This window comes from Corvus cornix, chromosome 2 (assembly GCF_000738735.6).
Source record: "Corvus cornix cornix isolate S_Up_H32 chromosome 2, ASM73873v5, whole genome shotgun sequence".
NCBI classification, from domain to species: Eukaryota; Metazoa; Chordata; class Aves; order Passeriformes; family Corvidae; genus Corvus; species Corvus cornix.
The window spans coordinates 142,690,335-142,716,346 of NC_046333.1; the positions used below are offsets into that span (position 1 = coordinate 142,690,335).

The window sequence follows — 26,012 nt, forward strand, 5'->3', positions numbered from 1 at the left end:
ACATGCCTCATGTGCAAATGAGATTGAAAACAAAACATCTGCATTTTGTACTTATTTCCACAGCTGGCATAGGTTTCATGAGGCAAGTAATCCTGTTTTACCATGATAACTTCTCCTGTTCCAACCAGAGGCACATTTCATTTGCCTTCTCAACTGCTTTCCCCCAATTTATTAGGAGTGGTTTCAGTGGGCTCCTACTCACGTTCCGTCTGAGCAGGAGCCCTGGTCAGACTATTTGCAGTCTTGACACTGAAATGCAATTGTTCCCCACCCCCAAAAAAAGATTAAAAATCACTCAGGTAATAGGTGTAGAAAAACCCCAATATTTTGTAAGCTGTTAAGTCAGAGTTGAAGGTTTCAGATCAGTGTGAACACTGGTGATCTCCTTCAGGGCAGCAATCACTCCTCTGCTGTGGGCAAGTACAGATTCATGAGCACAAGCTCCATGTGAGCACTGTTTCTGTTAGAAGCGAGAGCTCATTTCCCTTTGAGAGATGATGAAGCAATAACGATCTGGGATCTTCTACTGTGACAACGAGCCAAGTTCTGGATGTTCCTGCAGAAGAGTCTTTGCTTACAGTCATCAGAAGCTCAAGGCTGATAAGGTCACCACCGTGGAAGCAATGAGACAACCAACTCTGTGATTCACATTGTTTGAACATTTATTGCAATTCAGTGTCAAAAATGTTTTACAAAAATACTGTCTGCACAGAACAGCTGTAAAAATCAGTTGAACATGCAAGGGAAGAGGAAAAAAGTGTGCAAATTTATAATGGAAGGATTTTAACCACACAAGAATATTAAACAGAAGTCTTATATAAGGGATGCCTTTCACTTCATATCATCTCTAGTTACAACTTCAAGGAAAAATAAAACAGAACACACACTCTCTTCCATATATAAGTAGGTATTTATAATTACTGTAGATTAGTTCCTAAAGATGAGCATATTTGCTATTTAAAATTAAAATGTTCTCTTGGTAACTGACACGTTAGCATTCTGTGCAGCACAGGATGGCTAAAGAAAGGCAAATTCCACCCTCAGTTGCCCTCCCAGAAGAAGCAGCAACGCTTGGTCAATAGAGAGGGAATTTCTCTGGTGTTAAGACTATTTATATACTAGAGACTGCATGTGTCAAGGACAAGATGGATTTGTTCTCCCTAGGGCCAGATCCTGCAAAGCTGATTTGCTACCAACAAAATCACTGGAGGAAGACACTGGATAGAAATTAGGTGCTGGTAAAGACTCAGAGCCTGGCAGTCACACGCCGACAGCTCTGTGAATGGCTGACCACAGCTTCAGAGCCTGTAACCAGCATTGTACAACCAATGAGCTGAGAAAGCAGCACAAGCAGAACACCAGAGTCCCAGACCTTGGAGGGAGTGAGTCTATACCAGCCTGATCAGCCATCAGCTCCTTGTGCAAATAGGCCAGCTACAAAGAGGGGCATTTTAATTTAAAGCTATGTCTTTTTGGCAAGGTGCTGATCTACAAGGAAGCTGCGCAACCTGTTTTTAAGGACAACCGCAGAGGACAACGCTGGTTTGCTGTACCAAGCAGGAGATCAGTGTGAAAAGCACATCTGATTTGTCTGCTACACAACAGGATTTGAAATGTTCCTGCTCTAAATGAAATTTTAGCAACAAAGGGCTAAGGAATTTTCTGTGCAGGAAAAGCTGGTTTAGTACCTGTGTATGTTCTAGAAGGTGACAGCTTCACAAAAGTAATTGGAGTCAAACAGAAATGGGAATACAAACAGTTCAAAACCTAGGGCAAAGAAAAATAATATAAAATATATTCCCATATACAGAAAGTGGCAGGGTGCAATTAGATGTTTACATACAAAGCAATGTCTTCAGAGCAATACACATTTTCCTAATCACTTTACATAATAAAGGACCTAGAAACTCCCACAGTTAAAAAAAAAGAAACTCAAAAAACATAAGAGGAGGTACACACGCTTTATGATCAAACTTCAGCATACCATAGTTAGCATAAATGGCTTAAGGTATGTACAGCTGAAATCGTGCCTCTTGAAATGGCCACCACATTAAAAACGGGCCTCTTCTAGAAAGCTGAAACAGAGATCTCTGGGATCTCTCTTCCTAAGGCTCGTCCCTTGCATGGATCTATTTTTCCTCTTCACAGCGCCGTGTTCTATGCTGTTGCACTAGTTAATACATCCTCTAAAGACAATGAGATTTCCCTGGATATGCTGGCAAGAGAAAACCTCAAAGAGAAGAAAAACTCTCCTTTTGTAGTATAAGAACTGATGCATATCTAATGGAAATGCATCAACTGGAAGGTGAAATGTCATTTGAAAAGAACATTCTATTTCCAAAATACAAGCAAAAGTCTGTTTTCCCCTTCACAACAACTTTGCCACAATTGTCTTAAAATAAAGAGGTCCTTTTTGCCTGAGAGCAGCCTTAAACCATCCCTCCTGGAAGCCCCCGATATCACTGTCAGTTCTGTTACTCTGCCATCCTCAGCCAAGCAGATGCCTTTGCACAGTTAAAATACTGATTGCTTTGTTTATAAATGGTTAGAGTAAGGTATTTGGATGTAACAGCATTTTGTTTTAAATAAAAACCAAGAGTACTGAATTCACTGCAACATCTCCCTGTACCAGCCACTTGAGAAACAATGAGTCTCCAAAAAGACCAAGGCCATCTCTGACAATTGCTGCAGCAGGAGGGTAATGACTGAGGCAGTAACTGAATAAGGCTTATTATTTTCTTTTTGTTTAGTCTGTTTTGTTCTGTACAGTAGTTGCTTGGTTTGCTGCTAGTTTGGATGCTGACAGCAATATCCCAAGACCTCACACAAGCAACAGACAAGTGTCTATGTATAACAAATCATCTTCAGCACTTCAACCCTTACAGTGCTAAGAAAGAAAAAACACAGTAATTGAAGTAAGTTTTATAAATAGGAGCCTCAGCTGCCCATTAAATCTGTTGTCAGTATGACCCATGCTCTCTGGGCAGAAGAGGCCAGTGAAGGGTTGATAGAGGCAATGGCTGGAGCCAAGACATTCCCAAATCGCAGCTCAACATTGAGGATTTCCATCTTCTTATGCAAGGAATGCAGTAGGCCAGATTCAAACCTAAGCTTAAGATTCACTCAGTGTCACAATCTCACAGAGGGTAAGTGCTAAGCACAGGTGCAGAGCAGGCAGAATGCTGCAGCATTTCATACCAAAATTCTGTTGCCTCCCCATCACAACAGGTTGGCTCACCATGGGTGGCAGAGGCAAAACTACAAAACAAACCAACCCCAGGTCATAGCTGGAAACAGAGGATGCCAAGGGGCACAGGTCTTCTCACTGCTGGAAAAAGGAGCTACAGGACTCTCCAAATTCAGTGGCAATGCTTTACTCATGTCACTTGCAAGTTTCTGTCCTTAATGCCCTCACTCACAAAGCCAGATTTCAGCCTTGTCTACCCGCTGCCATCAATGCGGGAAGGAGAACAGAAACTGGCTTTCTTTACTCACAAACATCCCCCAAACAAGCACAAGTGTATTTTTCCAAGGTAGCAGTTTTTAAATCACTTCCAGCTGACATGAGTATGATCAGCAGGCTTATGCTTTCCACCAGCAGTCAAACTGATGAATGGGGCATCAACACCAAGATAAAGCTTGTTATCCTGCATGTGTTTTCCCCTCATCTCTGGAGAGTGACAAGCTCTGAACCATGGCTAAGGGTGGCACAGGATTACAGAACTCTCTGGAAGAGCAAAAAACTCGGGATTTGCTGTTTGGTGGCTGGAGAAGGCTAGTTCTTGTCAGCATTTTTTCCTCCCCTCTTCCCACTGCTCCATCTAGAGGGAGCTTTTTTCCCTTTTCACATCTCTACCAAGAGTATGCAAAGTGATTTAGTTTGCAAAAAAATGCAAATACTGTCATTTTAAAATACAAACAGCTGCAGAAAAGTGTTCAAAGTCAGTTATAAAAATGTAAAAAAAGGAACAGCATATTTAACAATAATTAACTCAAGTAGTTCTTCCTGAATTGTCCTGAGTACTCCTCTTCCTCACAATTTTTGTACATAGTCACACAACCCACTAAATATTTACCCTTCCGAGGTATCCTGCTTACATCATGCACAGAGAAAGTGCTATACAGGAAATCTACTGGCAAACAGCAAAAACTTTCCACTGCAGGTTTTCAGATTGCTATGCATGAGCTGGATTCTTCAAGCTCCACTCTAGAGAAAAGTGAAGCATTGCATGCAACAGAGGAGACAGTGAGCCAGATCACAGCCACAGTGAATCAGCCACTTCTGTGGGACTGAAAATTTAGCTCTAGGTTAGGGTTAAGAGATCCTATAAAGCAGCTCAGCACTGGAAGCAGAAGGGACTAGGGTCCTTGGGTCTTTGCCTCTGGCATGGAGAAAGAACCAAAGATGTCAAGTGCCATGTTGGAAATCCCTTGCTTACCCCAGTCCTGACTGCTAAGTACTAATCACTCCAGGGGTCTGAAATTAAACATTTGTTGCCAGTCTTCCAGTGAATAAAAACCGCATCATTTCATGAGATCCAGTGGCCCAGTTCTCCCTATATTTTACCAGCTCCAACATGACTGAATTCACTTGACAGCAGTGGGAATATAGAGCACTGTATATGTTGGAAAACATGGGCTTGAAAAAACAGACTCTAACCTCACCTGGGATTTCAACTAGTGTACTTAACCTAGTGAAGCAGGTAAGAATTTACTTTGTGAGATTAAATCCAGTCCTTTGTTTCCTTATCATAGAACTTCCTCCCTTATAGATAATGCTCATCCTTGTGTCTTCTCTTTTCCCATTTGCTTAGTCTTTCACAAAACCAACAAATTAAAAGAGGATGGAGTAAAGTCTTAGGTATTTATATGGTGCCTATCATCTAGGCATTCAAGCACTGAGCAAGAAAACTAATGTAAAGAGGTAAGCATTAATACAAGAAAAGATGCTTACTATCACAAACATTTCCCTTTAAATCATTGTACAAAATACAAAAGTTCACATTGTACACTGGATTTTTGTTTGAAAGGTACTCAATCTATTAGAGGTAGAAAGTGGTATGTTGCGATTCTGTCTCGCAAGTAGGCTAGAGTTCTATCCTATTTCAGAATATGTCATTTTAAAAGCACAAAAGTATTATTAAACTTGTGACAGGGATATTTTTCATAAATATTTCTAAAATGTCATATTTATAAATATGTATACTAAATAAAACCAGATGGAGGAACAGTTCAACAGTCCTAGCCTCATATTGCTTTCTCTGTATTAGAAACAAACCAAAAGAGTTCTCAAATGGATGCGGGGCAAATTCATTTTTAACTTCTAAAAACAAAAAATGAAGGTTCTTTTGCCCTGTATCTTGTACTGTGATGATAAAAAAGGGACTCTGTACAACATGCTGTATTTATACACCAGTCCTATGGAAGTCTGTATTCCTTAAGTGCCACGTGTCAGTGAGCAACTTCACCTTTCATCTCCGAGATCCTCTTGTTCCTTGACTCAGGAGCTTCAAACAAACATGAATATTTACACTATTTACAAATGGAGTGTCCAAGCTCTGTGACAAAGTGTCCTGCAGGAATCTCATAAGCTGCGGTGACCCAAGTTCAGAATCTGAACAAGTTGATAAACTCCTGTGGTGAAAGAGAGGTGGAGCAAGTCTCTGGGTTGTTGGCTGTGCAGGGGTGATCAGTACCCTGGGAAAGGAGAAAACATTTCTATTTAGAGAGGCTGCAGAAAGGGTGCCAAAGCATCAGTCAACTTAGCACTGCCCCTCTGCCAGACATCCCATGTGCAAATAGATAGAGCAGGGCCCAGAATAATAGGCAGCTCAGAACTGGGCTTAATATCTTAGGGGCAACTCACCAAAAAAAGAAGCAGCAAAGATCCAATTAATTCTTTTCCCCTCTTCTGTGAGAAGAGAGGCTAGGGCCTACCATCAGCTACAGGAGTTTAACTCCCAAGACATTCCTTGCACATCTCCACAGTGGTAAGCAGATTTTTGTCTTGGGCCATTTTGCAGCCATCAGCTTTCATTCCAGCTAATCCTGTTGCCAAGACCTCTACTTCCATGCAATGGGTAGAGGAAGCTGCTGCCAGTGCTAAAATGATTTCTTGCAGGCAGCCCTAAAACATGCCCATTTTCCAACCCTCTGGCTCCAATGGACACAACTCATGTTCAAGATAAAGATGGGATCCCTGAAGCACAGAGGAGAAAGGGTCTTAACAGCTGAGGGAGAACTAAGATGTAGGAATTCACTAGGCTATGCAGGCAAAGGAACTGCAGCAACCTAAGCCAGCTGCAAACAGAGGAAGCACTGGATGCCCCATGGCTACTGCCCCAATCAAGTCTGTCCCACCAGTACCTCATACCTTCCAGGAAAGGATGTGGCAGTGCCTGCACAGCTGCAGTGTGTCACCATACTGCTCCTTCCGTGGGTAACACCTTATGAGCTTGAAGTACATCTTTTTCCAATCCAGCTGTCCTTTGTCGGATAAAATCAGACGTTTGCGAATCTTAAAGAAAAGATACGTACAATTATAGCAGATAAAAAAGATTTGTTCTGTTCAGCTCATGACATTTTCTCCCTTGCATGTCAGCCTTGCCAGTTTCATAACAGTTCCCTTGCAACAGCAAGAAAGCTCTTACTTTGAATATCCAGCTATGAACATTTTCCTGATGGGAACAGCCTCACCCAATACCATTACGAAGGTCTATTCCCAATTCATGAACTTCACTGTAGGAAGCCTGAAACTCTGGGAGCTATTTCCTATTACTTTGGCCAGTCTTTCTGGCTGGCAGCACAGCAAGTAGAGTTGCATTTAACAGTTTTAAAAGCTGAGGTATTTTTCTCTAAGAGTCAGTGATTTATCACATCAGCTTGGGAGATTTCAGGTTCATTATTTGCAGAGGCTGGATTTGAATTTACTTAATAATAGAACTAACTCCTCCGGAGTCACTTCCAAAGTCGGATTCAGAGTGAGTAAATAAAACCAAGTCAGCAGAGAAATCTGGTACATGGTTCCTGAAGTGCAGAGGTCTAGTATAAACACCCCAGACATTCACCCATAAACAGAGAGGGATTTTTGTTTGTTTACTTTTAAGTTTAGATGATCCCAGATGATTACCAGCCTGCCAGAGATGTTTACACAGGTACAAAGTGGGTAGCAGCAGGGCTGCTTTCCACATAACATCCTGTCACTCACAGAACAGCTCAGAGGGGATTTCTTGCTCTAAAGGGCAACAGAGTACAGCTCATGGACCACATCCACAAAGATTCTCTGTAAGGGTGTCAGTCCCTGGGACATCAGGGTGATTGCTGGAGCTTGCCTGCACGTTTTCCCTGCACACGTGGGGCAAGGAGCAACTGCAAGTCATGCAGTTGTTCTCACCTGGATTAGGACTGAAGTTCAGTGTATGATTAATTCCTCAAGCTCATATTTCAGGAATCATTGTTGTGGCATGTAAAACCCTCTATATAAATCATCTTCACAGCCATTCTCATGCCAGCCTATATTATCAGCTTGCAACACAGTCCTCAGATCCAAGAGACAGCCAAGTAAGAGAACACACAGGGCAGGCACTCTTTCTAGTGGGGTACACCAAGGATCTGATGGCAGTTTGCCTCTCTTTGTACCTGTCTGTCCGTGAAGTGGTACTGGCACAGTTTCTTCCACAGCAGCCGGTCTTCACTGAGGACTTGGAGGTCAGGAGCCACCTGACCCAGGCTAACCAGGTCCCTCCCATCGCTCAGTCGCTGCATGATGTTCAATTGTAAACACAATGGCAGGTCGGTGAAAGTGGTTCCTTTAAAGGCAGGCTGGAAGAGACAGACAAAACTGAGCTCCCAGGAAGCTGAAAACCTAAGAAATCCTAGCTTGCAGCAGAGCTACTGCTTTTTAAAAACTTCTTCACACAGAGAAGAAAGCAGCAGTTAAGGAGACATTTTACATAGAAATATTTGACCTTCTGCCCCAGAACAGTTTGAGATAACCTCAAGGAAGAGGACATGTATCTGTAGTACAATAATTGGAGTTGGAGTCCAAGCCTCCTTCTCTCTCCTTTTTGTCCACTCCACATCCATATTCATGAGACTCTGTTCTGTGAAGCGTCACCATCGGCTTTCACTACAGCAGGACATCGGCTGTATCATGGTATCAGCTACTGAGCATCCAGGTCTCTCCACCACAAGACAGATGGGCATTACTTCTCAAGTTCAGCTCCAGTTACACACATTGCTGGGAATCTCATGCTCTTCTGACATGTGTTTTAGCTTATGTCATCACAGGATCTTGCTGCAACCACAGCAGCGGCTGGTGAGTACCCACAGCAGGATTTTTCCCTGCATGGCTTCCCAGCTCACTGCTGGCAGGGCTAACTTTTCCTCTGGGAACACTTGAAAGACCTGCCCCTTTCCCACAGGCTGCAGCCCTGGTTTTCCAGGCTGTTCAGCCACAGAGACAAAAGGCACCCCCATCTACCTTTGCTTAGCCTCCACAGACTCTAGGATTGTTTTGCAAGCCCACATGTGGCACAGCTCCAGGACAAATTTACCACAGTAGATCTGCATGTCCCGCACTCAGGGGAAATCCAAGGTATACACAGGAGCAAGGCATCAGCAGGGCCCACAACCTGGGACCACAACCTGGGCTCCAGCTGCTTCAAAACCAGCCTTATTAAGGCAAACAGCAGCTTCTAGGATTGGGCCCCAACAAAGAAACAATGTTAGACAGATGTGCCAAGTTCATCCTTTACCCTGCACAGAGATGCTGCTATTTTAAGTTGCAGAGTCACAGCACCCGCCTTGTCTTTGGCAGAGCTATTAACTGTTTCGAACAAGCAGCACACAGCTCATCAGCAGCAGGGGAACATTGCATGAGGCTGCTTTTAATCATGTGGTCCCATCTCCAGCCATGCCACAGCATGGGAGACTCCAGAGGAACAATAAGTATGTCTGCACAGCAGCAGCTCCTGCCCTCCTTCCAGCGCCTCAGTGCTGGCCTGCCCAGCCCAGTGACGCTGCCCAGTACCTGCAAGGACCAGAGCTTCTCAACCAAAACACCCATTTTGGCATCACCACCTGCCAGGCAGACCTGACACAATCACTCCCGAAGGAGTGAACTGTCTCTACCGGCTCCAGAGGACATTCCTTCCCATGACAGCCTGGGGCATTTTTTGGGGTAGGACGAATGCACTGGATCCCTGGATCATATCCCACTGCTCTTCCTTGCCAGGCTGTATTTTGCATTCTTCTGCACTCTGTCTATATATAAGCTTTGCTAGGGCACAAGAGGCAAGAGCAAGCTCAGAGACTCTTGGGTCAAAAAAAAATAAATAAATAAATAAATAAAACAAACCCCAAAGCTCACACTTGTATTTCTTTTTCTGGAAAAACCTGTGTGACTCAAGCAAATCCTTACAGGTTTTCTGGATCAGGCCAAAAACTTATCTGCTACTACTTTTCCTTCAGTACTCTTTTCCAGGACTTTTCAAGAATTACTTTTTTTTGGAGAAGGAACACAGATTAGACCAGAACAGATCAGTTTGCTGTCATTTTCTGGACAGAAGTTTGTCTTTTTTTAAAGCAGCTGTAGCACATGCAACACTATGCAAGGTTGGTTTTTCATTTTTTGTTGGTTTGGTTTTTTTTTAATGATTTAGGTCTTGGGTGTTGCAAGATGTTTCCCCCTCCAGAAACACCACAAATTCACTGCATAAATAACTGGCTGCACAGAGCTGAGCTTCTTCCTTTCTCTGAATTCAGCTCATCTTGTTTCAGCTTGAACTGACGTTATCTTTGGTGGTGTGAATTTTTTTTGCAAGCTCTACATTTATTTTATTTACTGTAGAAAAAGTGTCTGCAAACCTACACGTAAGTACACATAAAAGGCAGTTCCATTCACAAAGCAATGGTTTGATGCACATTTATCTGAACAGGCAGAGTTCTTCAGGACTACAAGGGGAACACTAACACATATCAGCACTGGGGGAAAGCTTTAGCATTTCAATGGAGTAAGTATCCATTTGAGGAAGAAAAAAAGTGTATATATAGTCCCGGGCAACTTATTGTTGGTATCCCTGCTTGAGCAGAGGGGTTGGACCAAATGACCTCCAGAGGTCTATTCCAACATCAAACCTTCTGTGAATGTATGAAATGGAACAAGTTCTGATTTGATTCCCATGTAAAGCCAGGTTAGGAATTTATCATCTAACACATCCTTCCCATCCCCACAGATGCTGTTACAAAAACCAGATGTTGTGAAAGCAGGACTCATCCAGCTGGAACAGGTAGCTCCAGACTACTGGAAGAATCATTGGTATTTTCAGCCAGGAAGCATGAAGTTATGCAGCTATTTGAAAACTTGCATTTAATTTACAGATTAAACAAATCTAAAAACCTCAACTATCTGATAAATAAGTTTTGAAGGCAGTTGCTCAGTTTGAGAAAGCCTGAGTTGACTTTTCACACTGAGGCCTGGCCTCTGAGGCCTGATGAGGGGGAGATGGTTTTCTGCCCAGCTCCGTTCACACAGCACTTCACAGCCATTATGGAGTCAAGCCACAGTCTGTGACCAGTAACCTTGAGCACAATCCTGGGTTATGTACATTGAGTTTGAATTAAGGGAGTCAAGTAATGCCAAGAATGCATCCAGTTATTCTGGCAACTCCAGGTCCTTCCACTCTGTACTTGCACTGGGAGTACAGTGGGAAGCAGTCACCCAAATGAGAGAGAGCCATTAACACAAAAAGGTTTCATGAAGGAGACAATATTTTTAGCTTTCAGGATTTGTGCTTACCCTGGTGATCTGAATGTTGTTCAGTTGCTGCTGCCAGTGGAGAATGCTCTCCATCCTGTGCACCCACATGTTGATGTTTCCAACCAGGACAGACTTGCCAACCCGTTGAACTAACGTGCAGAGGGATGTGTAGAGGGTCTGCAGCAATTCCCGTATTAGCCTGATGTTCTGCTGATCTTCAAGGACTTTGGAAGAACAGGAAAGGTTAAAAATGGGAATTGGCAAAATCCTTCTCTGAATCTACATGTTTCTCAGGCAAGTCAAGTTATTTGCTATAACTTCACAGGCCAAGAGAGCCAGCCTGTGCTTTTCTTTTTAGAGGAAAGCACTTAAACATTATCCAGTCACAGCAGGTTAGACAGCAGATGGAAAGAGAGCCTCCCAGGATAAGCAGATGAGATCTACCATTTCTGCAGCACTTCCCATTTCCAGCCACTGGCAACCAGCCAGTTTTCCCCTCTGATACTGCACAAGAGGTTATCTGTGTGCACCTCTTCCCCATCTACCCCAGCTAATATGCATTTCTCATTATGTTTAATAACAGGGTGTTCTCAAGGCCCAGGCTACAGTCACAGCTAAATATCCATGAGGCAAGTGCCACATCTCAACCACAATTCACTCCCCTGAACAGGTGAAGACACCCCTCCAGAGTAGTGGGAGTACTAGGTACAGCACACTGCCAACAAGGCTGCAGCAGAGACTGCAGATATGCCTGGCCGAGGGCAGGAGCAGCCACATCTGCAGTCAGAAATAGGACTCAGTAGGATGCAAAAGGGGTGGTAGTGAGGAAAGCTGGAGGAGTCACCTCTCAGATACCTACCAGACTACAGACATTTCTTCCCCTCCCCCCAAGTGGCTCACTGAGGGAAAAGAAAGCAGAACTGCACTACAGAAATAAGCAGTGGTACCCCTCTTCACCCATTTTGCATTGCTTGACCAGTCTCGGTGTGGTTCACCAAAATACAGCAGATTAAATCAGACTCCCCCCTCACTGTTTCCATTTCTTACCTTTCTGAACCACTTTTTCCAAAATGTTCATGTAGTTTTTCTGGGCAATGCCACTCAGTGACGTCAGCTGGGACTTCGCTATCAGCTCCAACAGCTGTGGATAAAAATAGAAGTTGCAAGCCTTAGAGCACAGAGATACCTTTCTAATCTTGACTCCTAGTCACATGACACAGCAAAACAGTCCAGGGACTTGTTTGCTGCTTGAAAATAAAAAGGAGACAGAACAACAGAGCAAAGTAACGCAAAGGGGAAGGAGAGACAGGCCAAATAATTAAACTCACATCAAAAGATGTGGGGGGAAAAAAAAGGCATTTTAATTATCTTCAGTGGGGTAGGGAGAGGGAACTTGATTTCACGGTTCAGAGATGCAGAGAAACCACAGAGTGGTGCTTGGACTGACAGCCGCTATTCACACCAAGGGAACAGCGAATGGCCAACGTCACCATCCTTCACTGGGGCATAAACAAGCAGTGTCATAAGGGAACACAAGCAAGTGCCTGTTTGGATGGGGATATTATTGATGGAGCATTAATGAGAATCAGACTCCACAATTTACGTCAACTGCTGGGTTGCATGGGTTTTGTCAGAGTGCTGTCACCACAACAGAAAGGTTAAGTATGGTAGGAAGAATAAAAATACTCCCCACAACAAACCCCTGCTCCCCCCAAGGTTTCCTCCCTTTTTCAGCTCTAACAACAAACCACCTTTCCCTGTCTGCCCTGTTTACTTGTTAACCTCCTCTAATGAAAATCTTGCTTTTAATTTCGATTAGAATTTACTTCCCATCACTGACCTCCTGAGTCTTGAGCAAGCTGAACAGTGAATTTGGGCTGCAGTTGCTAAAGGAAGCATTTTCCACAGGGAAGGATGCTCTTTCCTCCCCATCTCTGTGCCACAAGAACAGCTGTGGAAGTTTCCTATGGATCATGCTCTGCAACATGTGGCCTGTGATCTTACAAGCCTTTCTCCCTTCCCCCAACATTATATAAATGCACAGACTGTCCACGTGTCAGTCCATTTGTTTTGGATGTACATAGCCTTCTGTTTTAATTTAGAAAGGAAAGGAAAAACCTTTTATGCTACAAATCAATCAACATGTTGCCGCATGACCAGCTTATTAATCCTTTATTATCTACAGCTCTGGTATCCCATTGCTGGCACCACAGAGAGTCCAGAGAAGGTGCAACTACTTGTGTCAAGTAACTAAGATGGCTTTTGACTAGACTTGATAAGTCATGAGCTGAACTGTTTGCACTGCTAGAAGAATGACAGGAATGTATCCAAAAAGTCACCGGCAGCTTGCCATGAAGCGGGAGCTGAGGGAGAGGTATTACTGCAGCATGCTCTGCTCATCTGGGGGCACTGGCATGTGACTGCCACTTAAGAGCAGTGAAGTCGCCTAGAGTGACCAATCTCTTCTTCTGTTTAATATCCAGGCCAACACCACCATCAGATGGCTTTGAGTTTACATTCTATTAATATCTTGCACCTCACATGACCAAAAAAAAAAAAACCCCAAGATGAAAAAAGACCTGCAGTAACTCCTGTGAAGGGCAGGCTGCTTGTTTTCTTGGCTTGTTTGGAGGAAACAGGAGATGCAGGAGAGCTGTGTAATATTTGGTGCACAAGCATCAGTGGATTTTCTGGCTATATCAGCTAAATGAGACCACAATAACTAAATACTCCTAAAAATAAGGCAGCTTGCAAGATGTTTGAAAAGCTTATAAAAGGTCTTTTCCTCATTCTTTTATATACAGAATGAATAAGTAGGAAAAAAAACCAACCAATGTCCCATAGTGGCCTGTAATACTCTGCTTACCCTAAACTGTTTAGCCTTCAGACCTTTGATTATAGTGATTGATTTGCTAGACTCCATCTGTACACTGGCCACACATGCACCCAGATCAGCTTGTCTGTGCACAAACAACTGCTGTCTCCAGACTGCACTGTTCTGGAAGTAGCACAGAGACAGCTTCCTCCAGGCTGGGTGTTAGCAATATTGTGCCCATTACTAAAAACACCAAAATGCATGCAGTGATAAGCATCATGTAATGTAATACCAGAGGAGTTAGACGCCAGGGCCATTCTTTTAGAAGAACGAGGATAAAAATCTCAGTTCCTCGAAGAATGCTAAATTGGTACAAAATTAATTTATCCGAAGGAACAAATTTGCCCTGTCTGTGTTTATCAAGGTTCAATTTATGTTCAGTGAACCAGTTCAGATATCATGTGTCACCTCCCTCCTCCTACAGCAATAAACACAGGATGAAATTCCATATGAAAACTATGTTGTGAATACTTCTAGGGCTACTCTGGTCCCCAGAGACCACTGACTGAAGCAACTAGCTAGTCCTCCAAATCAAAAGCCATATTTTATTCTTCTGTGCTCATACAATACACAAAAACCAGGTAAAGCAGTACAGTTCATCTGTACCCCACATGCTCCAGTGCATTGGGGGTCTTTTAGTGTTGGCACAGGCCCTGAGTACGGTCTCAGCTAATTGATGCCCAAATTGGGGTCTATAGCAGTATAAAAAATAAATCAATGTTGCTGCTTGCATAATACAGACTAAAGCCAACCGATGAATTCAGGTTAATGCTGAGTAGGGTAAAAAGACTGGAGAGCTGCAAGTGTGTGTTATGATGTGGCTGCATTAAGTCCAGCCCACGCTCAACTGAGAAGGACAGATGGTAGGAGAGAGTGCACAGGGAAAGGTTAAGAGCAATTTTAAAAGGTCTTCTTTTCCAATACACGAAGTAATTGCATTCCAGCCGACTTTAACTGGAGCTGGGAAGTCTGCAACACCTCTAGAAAACAGGGTATTAGATCCAAATTCACTCTTCCAACTCCTCAGAAGTTGAGAAAGGTGACCTGGTGGCTCCACTAAAAAAATCCTTCCCACACTCTTGCCCCTACTTTGTTTGCTAATCAGAGGTCTGCCAGAACTACAGAGAAAAGGCAAGAGATGCAGTGGGCTATCCCAGAGCCTCTGCAAAGCTAGCAGAAAGCTAGCATCTTCCACAGCAGGGCAGTAACCTGCTCCCTTTCCCAAGCGCAGTGGGACTCCTGCTCAAATCACCAGCCATCAGTCTGGAGCAGGCAGTGCAACAAAGCCTCTCAGCTTCAGCAGCAGAGCAGATCCTTCTCTTCCCATAAGCACAAGATAAAAAATAGCAAACAGAACAGTGCCATGTGGCAGGGAACTAGGGCCCCCGTTTCAAGGCCATGAAAACACTGCTGGGCACCCATGACTACTGTGCGCAGCATTGCTTAGACCTGCTACAGCCAGATGGCACTTTGGCCACAGTCTTGGTTCAACACGGGTGTGCAAGCAATCCATACCCCAAAAAACCGCTGCTGGGGCTTACAGCACACAGAGCCAAAAAATCCTCAGCAGTCCTGCTGTGCTGAGCAGGAGAGTACAACCTTGACTCAAAAAGAGAAATGCTCTGTAGTGATTAAAATCACAGGTCTTAAACTACTGAAGTGTGAATTCCCAGCTGAACACCTCGAGCCAGCTATATGAAAGCTGGACTGCACTCTGTGGGGATCCATAAGTTCCTGATGGTTGGGGATGTGACTCCTCACATCTGGACTACTTGTAAGAAAGTATCACAATGAAAAATTCCTCCTCCAGCCCCACCTTGCTCTCACAGCCCTTCACTTTCAGTGGCTGAAATGTCACACTGGTTGTCAGCTGACAGGTGGAACAAGAGCAAGGCGAGTTATAATGATTTACAGTGCAGGTGCTGACAGATCTCCATGAGACAGCATCCAGCTGATATTCTTTCAGGACAGCATAAATCCAGGACTCCTGGAGCTAACTGCTATTAAAACTTAAGAAGGAAATTTAAGAGACTATTTTAGAAGGCTGCACACAACCTAGATCATGTTATTCCAGAAGAGCTGTGCCCAGGCAGCTTAACCTGACCTAAGCTTTTATGATCAGAAACAGCACCTTCCCTTGAGACTACACAACCATCATATGAGAAATCTCTTTCTAAAGAGGCAGCCTGCAAAACCTGTCATCTGAACACAGTGTTCCTGAAGGAGAATGAACAACTTCTGGGCTGCAGGCACCTTTGTCTCTGCTCCCATTAATTATGCTTACAGAATGCTTCCAGTCTTTTCATTAAATCTCTAAGATCAGAGAAAATAGGGCTGCTTCTGACCCAGAGGACCCAAACTGTTGCTGGTCTATCACACACTTCCTTATTAGCCCTAAAAAGGGAACGCTGATTGTTCTGTAACATGTGAGTAGATGCACTAATTTGAAGGATCAGCAAGGACCAAGTCATGGCACCAATATCTATAACCTGGCACTTCCAGAGCTGTACCAGCAGACCATCAAGACAAGATTGATGTTGGAGGAAAATTTCTTCTGCTCCAGTTACATGGACTCACTGGCTCCGGCTGATGGTATTTGCCCACAAAAAATACCTGCCAAGCTTCTTGCAGCTCATACCTCCACTCCACTTGAATGAGGTGCCCATTTTATCTGTGCACCATTAGAAACTCCAAGAACTTAGTTTGGGTGTATCTAAAGCAACAACTTCTGTGACAAGAAAGCAAGCACTGAAGACACTTAAGCACTGTTCACTTAAGTTCAGAGAAATTCAGAAAGGTAAGTTCATGTTAAGCCTGAAAGCCCATTTTGCACCTGCAGCTGTTTCTCTTTCTTCCTCTAGCAACATCATCGTATTTTTTCTTAGCCTCCAGTTCCAAACTCCCCTCCTTGAAAAGCATTTGCTTGATGAGTTAAGTAGTGTGACATTAATATCAGATACCCTGAGCAATGAGTGGAACTAGAGAGAACAAGGAGAGGGAAGGAAGGGAAAAATGTTTTGCCTGCCAACATTCAAGGCATTTTCCATGTGACAGATTGCCCATCAGTGTGCTCTAGGAGGCCTGTGACTTGCAAAGGACCATAAACATGATCCACATCTAGGCAGAGCTTTTCATGAGTAAATCTGGCATATAAGGCACTTTATGAACTACTATCCACTGGAGACTTGGCTGATACAAGCCTTTCATTTTAAGAAGTCAATTTTACAATTTGATCCATGGTACCAGGTTTAATATCTTTAAACTACCAAACCACAAGTCAACCTCAATTAGAAAGCTTCATACTTCTCAGTAGTGCTGTATCTGTAAAACTACTGGGGGAAAGCTACTCTTAAAAGCTAGAAGAGAAGTAATTTGTAGAAACAAGGATACATGTCAGCTTCCATAGCTTTCAAAACTACTGTTTTTGATAAAAGCTTCCCAAATCTGCTGTGTGTGAAGTCTTCATGAGAAAAAGAGAGAAGAAGGTCAGCCTGAGCTCCCCCACCAGACCACACTGACTTCACTGAAATTTAAGTTTGCTCTTCAAAAAATTTAGTGGGACTTCTGCTCAACCATTTCAGTCCCATATGAGACACCCATCACATTGGGCCCAGCAGCAGAAGCCCATCACATGGCACAGCATGACCCGGGGCCATGCTTAGCAGAGGTCTTTGGAGTTCTTCACTGACATAAGTAAGTCTGCCAAAGGGATGTCTGCAGCACTAAACAAGTTTTATTTTACATTCCTTCTTTTTATTTGACTAAAGGGTTATGGCCTTGGCATGAACTGTTCCTTCCCCAGTAATCCCCCTGAAGATGACATGGCTGTGTGTGTAGATATATATATCTCCAGTATCAGGAAACACGGACTACCTCAGCACTGGTGATCACCTCTGCACGATCAGGAAAACAAGTTTTTCCAAGATCAGCAGAGCTAGGACAGCCTGAGTCTACATGGACTTGGATCCTGCTTTGCCTCCCCAAGAATCCCCACTCCCTGCCACCACTCCTGCAATGAGACACCCAAGTGATTGCCCTTCCTACACAGCCAGTGGGTCATCACCCCCAATGCCTGTACACTTCCCAGGGTGACAGAGGTTTTCAGAGGTGACTTGTCACCTAGATGACCTAGGCAAACAAATCAAGGTGAACTTGCTCAGATAATTTCTTCCTTAAACACTTCTCATGATATTTGACTCAAAGGGAAAGCAATACCACTGCTGCTTGCACCAGAACCTAAAACCTGAACAGCTGTTGCCTCACCAGTGGTCAGCTGCTCACAAGACATGAAAAGGAGCTGTTCATAAACAGCCTCAAGTTAATAACAGGTTTATTGAATTCCAAACCTTGCTAAGCATTCTGAAATTCAAGATCAATTTGCAGATCACATGCAGATAAACATACAAGCATCCACAGCCCTCAGGCCTGTAGGTCCCCCAACCACCTCCTTGGCGACCCTGAGCCAAAAGAGAAGCCCTGACCTATTACGCAAAGCCACAGCACGGGGAACTTCAGGCTGATGACTCCTTCCTACCACCTAATGGTGTCAGGACTCAACAAATGTTTCACCTACTGAAACCACTGCCAGTCACAAAGGATTAAAAGCAACAGTGATCCTTAACAGAGAAGTTAAGATCAGTGCCACCAAGAGGTTCAGCCCATCCCCTCATTCCCAAAATGCTCAGCTCTCCTGAGTCTCTCCTGTATCACCCCAATGGAGACAAAGCTCCACAGACCTCAGACTGGAACTTCCTGTGCAAAGAGGTCTCCACTGCTCTATGGCCTCTGCAGAGAGCCCATGCTCTTTTTCAGAAGCCGAACTGAAAGCTCAGGAATTATAAGCCAAGCTTTCTGGGTTTCAAAAGTGAGTGATACAATTGATAAGTAGTAGGAATGCTAGGCTAAGACAGCTCATCACCTACATTATCACCACTTTTCTCCCTTTGCATTTTAACAGACTAAAGACAAAGTTTTGGGCATCTATCCACACACACAACTTCCATGAATTACTTCATACAGCAAAGCCCAACACACCCACTTGCATGCTCAGACATCTCTTCTCTGCCAGTGCTTCCCATTATCCAACCGGTGCTCAGTTCAGAATCTCCACCAGCATCACAGCAAAATAAACCCTAGACTTTGACTCACCCTCACGACATAGTTGAATCGCCTGGAATCCAGGATAGCACTGGAGAAGTCAAGCCGGTTGAAGGCTTCTCCCAAGGTACAGTAACCATGGCGCTGAGAAGAAAAAACACTCCGGGTCATGTTTTGGCAGACTTGAGTCCTGACAGCACCAGGCAGACATGACCCAGGGCAACTCAATTCAACAAGCTGATGGGTACAAACCATGGGAGCAGCTTACAGCTGGAGGAGGCAGGCCTGGCTCCTGCTGAGCCACACTTACTGACATCAAGAGTGGGCATGGCCCGATGTAGGTCATGGTAGTTTCCCAAGAGAGACCCAAGCTCTGCTCATGACCCATGAATTTACGTGTGAAAATGAGCCACACATTCCTGGTGTTCCATATATAGTGTGAGTTCAGAGCAGTCTCATACAGCCACTTCTCTCCATGAGTGCAAGAAAGCCATTGTGATGAATTCCAATGATTTTCCATGTTAGGACTGTACTGGGTGAAAGCCAAGAACAGTATTATGGCTTGGCCTGCAAATGGCTGTTTTTTCTAAATGAGTGAAGCAAACAAGTCATATTTTAAACACATGTACAAAGCCTTGTACATCAAGCCCTGGATCCCTGATAGGGGCTTAAAATCATTACTGAAATTCCAACCACAAGCCAGATCTTCCACTTATCTCTTAAGAGCTTCTGCTGATTTATATCAGCATAGGATCTTCCACTGCTTGTAAAAATCAGTAGAAAAGAGAACAAAGAACCTATAGAGGCACTCACCTCTTTTGTGCTTCCCTTGTGAACATAGATCCACTTCTCCTGGTGGAAATCTGTTTGGACAAAGACATTTTGCTCCATTAATCTTCCACCTCAGAGAGCTGTATCTCTGTTCTGCTCATAACATTCACTGTCTTTTAGTACAAATTAAGTTATTTTGTTTACACCACCACACTTGAAACCAAATCTAGTGACTTGCTGAGCTGCTTTGTTTCTATACAGCTTCATTTGAGACTGTAGCCCTAAGCCTTAGAAAGGGCTTCTGTTTCATTGACACAGCTCAAGACTGTAAATGTTTAATCTGCCAGCCACAGATATACCATAGCACCTCCTCTTCTTTGGTCCCAGACAGTAAGTGTGGCTGACAGCCAGGTTTTGTTGTTATTGATTTTATTAACTATTTATTACCTTGGTTACAGGCTTGGGATTATATGTCAAATTTGAAGTTGAGCAAAAATGTCATGAGACACCAGGCATGTAAGAGAGCTTTCAGCAGTGAGGTCAGGCTCAGAGAAGCATGCTTATGCTTGCAGCTAACTTGCTAAAAAAGAAAAAACTATGTGGGACCAAAATTTTCCTATTTCTAATTGCCCCTCCCTTCCCTAAGAATGGGAGTTGTCCCATCAATTCCCCGAAATAACTTCCCAATACCCAGCACACACTAACTCTGTTTGCAGAAGAGCCTGTATTGTAAGCAGTTATGCTGCTCAATCATTCTCCCACTCCATTTTCACATGGGCTTTTGACCCTACTTCCACCACACACTGGCAATTTAACAGCTAGTATAAAACAAATTCTCCTCCCCATCCTGCTGGACTCCTTTCCATAAGGAAAATATTGAGCTCCTAGAGCAACCTGTAAATTAATGAACTGAGGCTATGGAATGTACTCCTGCCTGGTACTATAAGTCCAAGGAAAGACCCAGTCTCAGTTACAAGCATGCTGACCCTGCATCAAGCCCTTTTTAATGGTAGGTCACAGCAGAATCCGGCCAGAAACTGTCATGGTAACATTTGTTTGTTCAGAGAACTGAATACACTGAGGGGCCAACTTTTGGCAACAGTTTCCAAAATCCTGGGGGATGCACAATGAGTTAATAGCAGTGTGGGAATTGTAACTCATTTCCTCTGGATATGTTTATATTTGTAGCCTTCACATGTAGCCAGTACCTATCTTGCAATCAGGCCAACGCAGACCTTGCTGTCCCTGCAGGCTCCCCCAGGTCCTCCCCCAGTGCCCCATCTGAGACCCCAGCTGCTCACTGTGTGTACAGAAAGATTTCAAGCCTTCTATTGTTTTGAGCAAGCTGAGATCTTATTTCATTTTTCATGCACTCCGCATACAGAGATAGGATCAAAGCTTACATTCAGGCTTGTAGCCTCCAGTAATGTAGATTAGTGCTCAACATGCATATGGAAGGAAGAATAAATTCAGCCTGTTGTGCACAAGGAAGTCTACAGAGGGAAAAAACTGGAACTGGTTCACTTGAATGTACCATAGGAAAAAATTACCCTCCTGACAAACAAATGACAAAAATCTGAACACAACAAGCACAACTCCTCAGAACAGGGATTACTAAAAGGGGCATAAATCTTCATGTTAAACTGTATCCAAGTTTTCTACTTAGGTCAAACATGGGCGCAAAGCCCTTCAAGACTCTAGAACTCTTCATGCAGTGTGCAAAAATAATAGATGTGAAGCATTTTCCATTCTTCTGCAGCAACTTTTATACAAAAAGAAGTCCAAAAAGATGTCTTACATTGAGTCTTGGCTTTGTTATTCAGCAGGTCTTTTTTTCTCTTCTTGGCAGCAACATCATAGTTTATGGTGTTGAAGATATTCTCTTTGTTGTGGTCATCTTTTTTACAAAAGCTGTGAATGACACAAAGCAAAGATTCTGTTTATTTCTGCAGTCTGTTGAACACCATGTTTCCTGTAAGGAGAGAAAATACACAGGTTTTTATTGTGGCCTCCAAGCTGTCTCCTTGCAGGCTGCCCTTGAGAAGTAGTCTGCACACAGTTTGGTATTTGTAAAGGAACCTCAACTCTGGGCTAGCCAAGATACCTGTGACAGGAGCAGGTAACACAGATTGCACAGTTAGTGCTGGGACACTGCTAAGCAATGTTCTTTCCCACTCTTTAACCTGTTTCCATCCTTAAGTAACACCATATCCTCCTAGTGTATGTAGCAGACTGCTCTGAGCCAGTCAGACTGCTATGGAAGGACATATTTAGACATCCCTGAGGACATATATGCACTCAAAATATTTATTAACAAAAGAGTTCCTACAAAATACTATTTCAAGCTTACAGGAAAAGCTTAGCTGGGGCTCAGACTTATCTGATGGTTTTCCAGACCCTGCACAGTAGTGACTATGCAAGTTAACAGCTAGGATCTCTTGTCCAAGACTGGCCATTGTCTGCTTCTGCTGGAGCTCTGCTGTAAATGTATTATTAGTGAAGGGAGCTATAACCCCTTATTTCCTTCAAGAGCAATGAAAGGCTGTCTATAAAGAGGCTGTACATCAACATCCCCACATTCTGCAGACCTGCAAATCAGCAGATCCAAGCCACAATGTGAAACTGAGAAGCCCCTGGGCAGCCACAGAGCTGCTGCAGAGATCCCTGAGGGCGGCGGGGGAGGGCAGCACCACCAGGGGCTCTCAGCAGAGGCCCCAGTACACAGCCTGCTTCCCAGAGCTGTGGGATGCCTCGCAGGTGCCAGGAAGAAGACAAGCCATGCATGCAGGAGAACAAAAACAGAGCTGTCCCCACTGCTCTAGCAGCTCACAAGGGATGAAATGTGGCTGTCTGCAGCCTAAACTCGAAGTAGAGTCCAAGGCACCTCACTGCACCTCTCAGCTGCTGTGGCTCAGACAGCCCTGGAGCTCTGACAGGTGCCAAAATATGCTGCTGCTGCTTGCACCCCTGGGCAAGCTTCCTCTGCGACAGCCACGAGGACCCTTACACAGCCAGGAGGCTTCCTGTACAGGCTGTGTGTTTACACTGCTTAGCCTCAAACAAAACCCAAACACGAGCACCATACCAAGCACACCTCTGACAGCTATTCAGCAGAGTCTCATGCAAAGCAATGAAACCTGTAGGACAAGGCTTCTTGTTTCCCCTGTTCACTGGCTGTCTGCATGGCCACACCACCAGAATATGCTAAAGTCAAGTGACCAAGTCAGAGTTTCAGCCACAGGAGGAACCCAGATCCCCCCTAGCATGATCCAGATGGATGTTCTGGTTTGGCACCTGCACATGGCCCCAGAGGTGGAAGAAACCTCTCCCAGTTTCAGAACACCATGACCCTCAGCTCCCCCTTCCAGGGCATCTGAGCTGTGGAGAAGGCACCACCACAACACTGTGGAAGGGGAAGAGCAGCAACATTGCAGGTGGACAATATTCACAGAAACAACAGTTTGGGGAACCCAACACTTCTGCCAGCTGCAGCTTGCTTTGAACCACCTAAACCTGAAAGCAGAACATCTCAGCTGCTCACGTACCCCATCCATGCTGCTTTCTGCTATGGGGACCAAAACCTGAGAACGGAATACAGCAGTAAGGAAGAAGCTGTTTTGGGATATCCAAGCCCACGTTTTATCATGGTTGCACAAAATCAATAGGGGGTGAGGTTAACACACCCCACACAGTGGCAGGATCTGAGCCCAAGAGCACAAGATGGATCTGCTTTGAATCTCACATGTCAACAGCACACCCTTGCCTGTTGACTTCCTACTGAATTACTCTGTAATCTGAAACCACCATAACAGCAGCAGTGGACAAACTCCAGCATAGGAGGCAGATTATTTCCCTGTTTATGTACTGTCAGGTTTCCACACACTTCTCCAGGGCATCTTGACAGGTTGAACAGTTGGGCACCTGGACCTGGCACTGCAAGGACCTCAGCCCGGGGCCAATACGTCACCACCTTGCTTTTAAATGGGAAAAGGGATATATAAACTATGCTTAACTCAGTATTCCCGACATACTACCGTCAGCCAGACATTTTTCTACCTATTTACAAATTACAAACCTAAACTCGATTTTTACTTACAGCTTGCATGAAAGAGGGCAGGAGATACCTGCTACATAAGCCTCCTTGCACAATAACACCTCAGCAGTGGCTCACAGCAAATCCCTGCTTACTCCAAGTCCCTTTGTCATGGGTATCCCGACCCATCCCTAGGCCCAGTGGCAGCAACCCCAACCCCTGGTAGCACACAGTTGAGGAGAAGATGCAGCTCTGTGAGAAAAGTTTGGTTTTGACAGGAGCGATCTGGCCCGAGCCCACAACACCCACGCGCTGCAAAAGCTTCCTGCCCGCACCATCTTGGGGGTTTGTTGATGTTTTGCAGCCAGATTAGTCAAGCAGCACGTAAGGTACATTACTCATGGCCTGAGGAGGATTTATGGCTTCAGACACATCATCCTTCCCGGCCCGAGACCGGCAAGTCCCAAGCAAGGTTGGTTTTTTTTTGGGGGGGGGAGGGGGTGGGCAGCCACCTCCAGGGCCCCCAGGGGCAAAGCCCTCTGGCCGCTGGGCAGGTGAATGTTTCATCTTTTCCTCGATTTTTCGCCGCACTCCACAGCCGTAAGGACGGCCTGGCCGCCTGGGGAGAAACAGCCTCCATAGGAACGTGGGGTCCCCGCCGGGGGCTCAGTGACCCCCGTTCGGGGCTCCCTTTAGCCCCGGAGGAGCCGCCGAGCCCTTCCGCCGGCAGGTCCGGGTCATCCGCGCAACGACCCCGCTCCGCCGACACCGCGGCGTCCCCGGAGCCCGCCCCAGGGGCCCCGTCCGCCCCTCACAGCTTCGCCCCCACCGCCGGCACCGCCGGCAGCGGGGCCGCACCGAGCCGCGGCCGGTACCTGCTGATGTCGCCCACGAAGCCGCCGCTCTTCTCGTCCATGAAGCGCGTCCAGCCGTCGGCCGTCTTCACCCAGCTCTGCCCGGGGGAGCGCCAGTCCTGCCCCAGGAACGGCATGGCGACGGCACGGAGCGGGACCAACACGGGGACTGGGGGAGGCGGCGGCGACTGGAGCGGCGTGCGGCAGATCGGGGCAGTACCCGGAGCGGTGCGGGGCAGATCAGGGCAGTACCCGGAGCGGGGCCGAGCAAACGAGGGCGGTAACCGGAGCGGTGGCTGGAGCAGTGCGGTGGCGACGGGCGCCGCTCCGCGCTATTTATGCGGCGGCGGCGGGCGCGTGTTGCCGGAAGCGAGGGCCGGCCCCGCCCCCTGCCGCACGTGGCCGTGTTTATCGGGCAGGCCCCGCCCACGGGGCGGAGGGGGCGGGGCCGGCGGCGCTGCGCGTGCCCGGTTGAGCGCGCGCCCGAGCCCCACGCGGGTGCGGGGCTTTTGGGCTGCGCGTGACGGCGTTGGCACTGTCAGCGCTGTGTGTAGAAAGCACTGAGGGTGGAATACAAACGTAAAAATAATGTTTTATGCGTATCTCAGTGCCATATATAGGTCCCATATTCGAGTTACTGGTACAAATGATCTATTTATGCTGGCGTGTTTTCATAGGCTTATCAATATGTTTTAGGTATTTATGTGTTGCAGTACTGTATCATATAATAATATATAACAGTGTAATATGTAATATATGTACTGCAAAATTATCTTTATAGAAACACATGGAATCGAAATCCTGCCCTGCAAAGTGGGTTAAGCCAGGCAGATCCATGTCACTGAAAATACCGTCATGCTTTTAATGAGGATCACTCGGCAGCTCTGAAGCGCAGTTGGGTTCGATCTGCAGAAGCGGATGAAGGGAGAAAGAAGGGCTAGGGAAGGCATACACAGGATTTCTCCTGCCTCTTTTTAAAGCCATCCATTTAGAACCTTGTGAAAACATACAGACTAAATATAATGTTACATATTGGTTCTATACAGAGAACAATATAAAAAAAATATTATATATGGAATGTTTTCCAAATGTATGCCTTATATGTATGTATTGTGTAATGTTTCATATATATATAACATTTTATGTATCTATGTTTTACATATTCATGTGGGCTTATATGCACTATGGTTTTACATTCAGTGCTATTTATTTTCATATTTTGGAAATAAATATGTATGATTGAAAGCTATTTAAATATATGTAAGACAGTATTATATATGAAATATAAATGCTGTTTACACATAGTTTATTTGGTGCATGCACCGCCACTTTTTAGTAAAACTGTTATTTACTGAACATTAAAAACACAGGGTTTTTTGCATCCAAGCCCAGGCTGAGGGAGTACCTTCCCAGCTAAGAATGTGCTATGGCACATTTTGTAAATATAGGACATTTTGTATTAGGATTATGACGTATTTGCCCTGTGCTGTGGTGTATGTATCTCAATACGTGTATTTTGGTTTTGCCAAGTCAGTGTTACTTGGGGACACTGTGCGTGGGGTGCTCCGGGTGTCTGGGAGCAGCTCCAGTCTCGCGGGAAGGGGTGGGTGGCTGTCAGGACAG

General features: G+C 45.0%; 1 protein-coding gene across 1 annotated transcript; it reads right to left on the reverse strand.

The window, feature by feature from the left end:
- Window positions 1-641: 641 nt before the first annotated feature.
- On the reverse strand, window positions 642-24,777 carry FBXO32 (F-box protein 32). The gene is made up of 9 exons (XM_039549123.1): window positions 24,411-24,777; window positions 21,301-21,413; window positions 19,545-19,594; window positions 18,783-18,875; window positions 11,807-11,900; window positions 10,799-10,983; window positions 7,639-7,821; window positions 6,374-6,517; window positions 642-5,697 (listed from the first exon to the last, which is right to left on the reverse strand). The coding sequence occupies exons 1-9, from the start codon at window positions 24,524-24,526 to the stop codon at window positions 5,608-5,610; spliced, it is 1,068 nt and encodes a 355-aa protein (XP_039405057.1). The 5' UTR covers window positions 24,527-24,777; the 3' UTR covers window positions 642-5,607.
- Window positions 24,778-26,012: the final 1,235 nt, after the last annotated feature.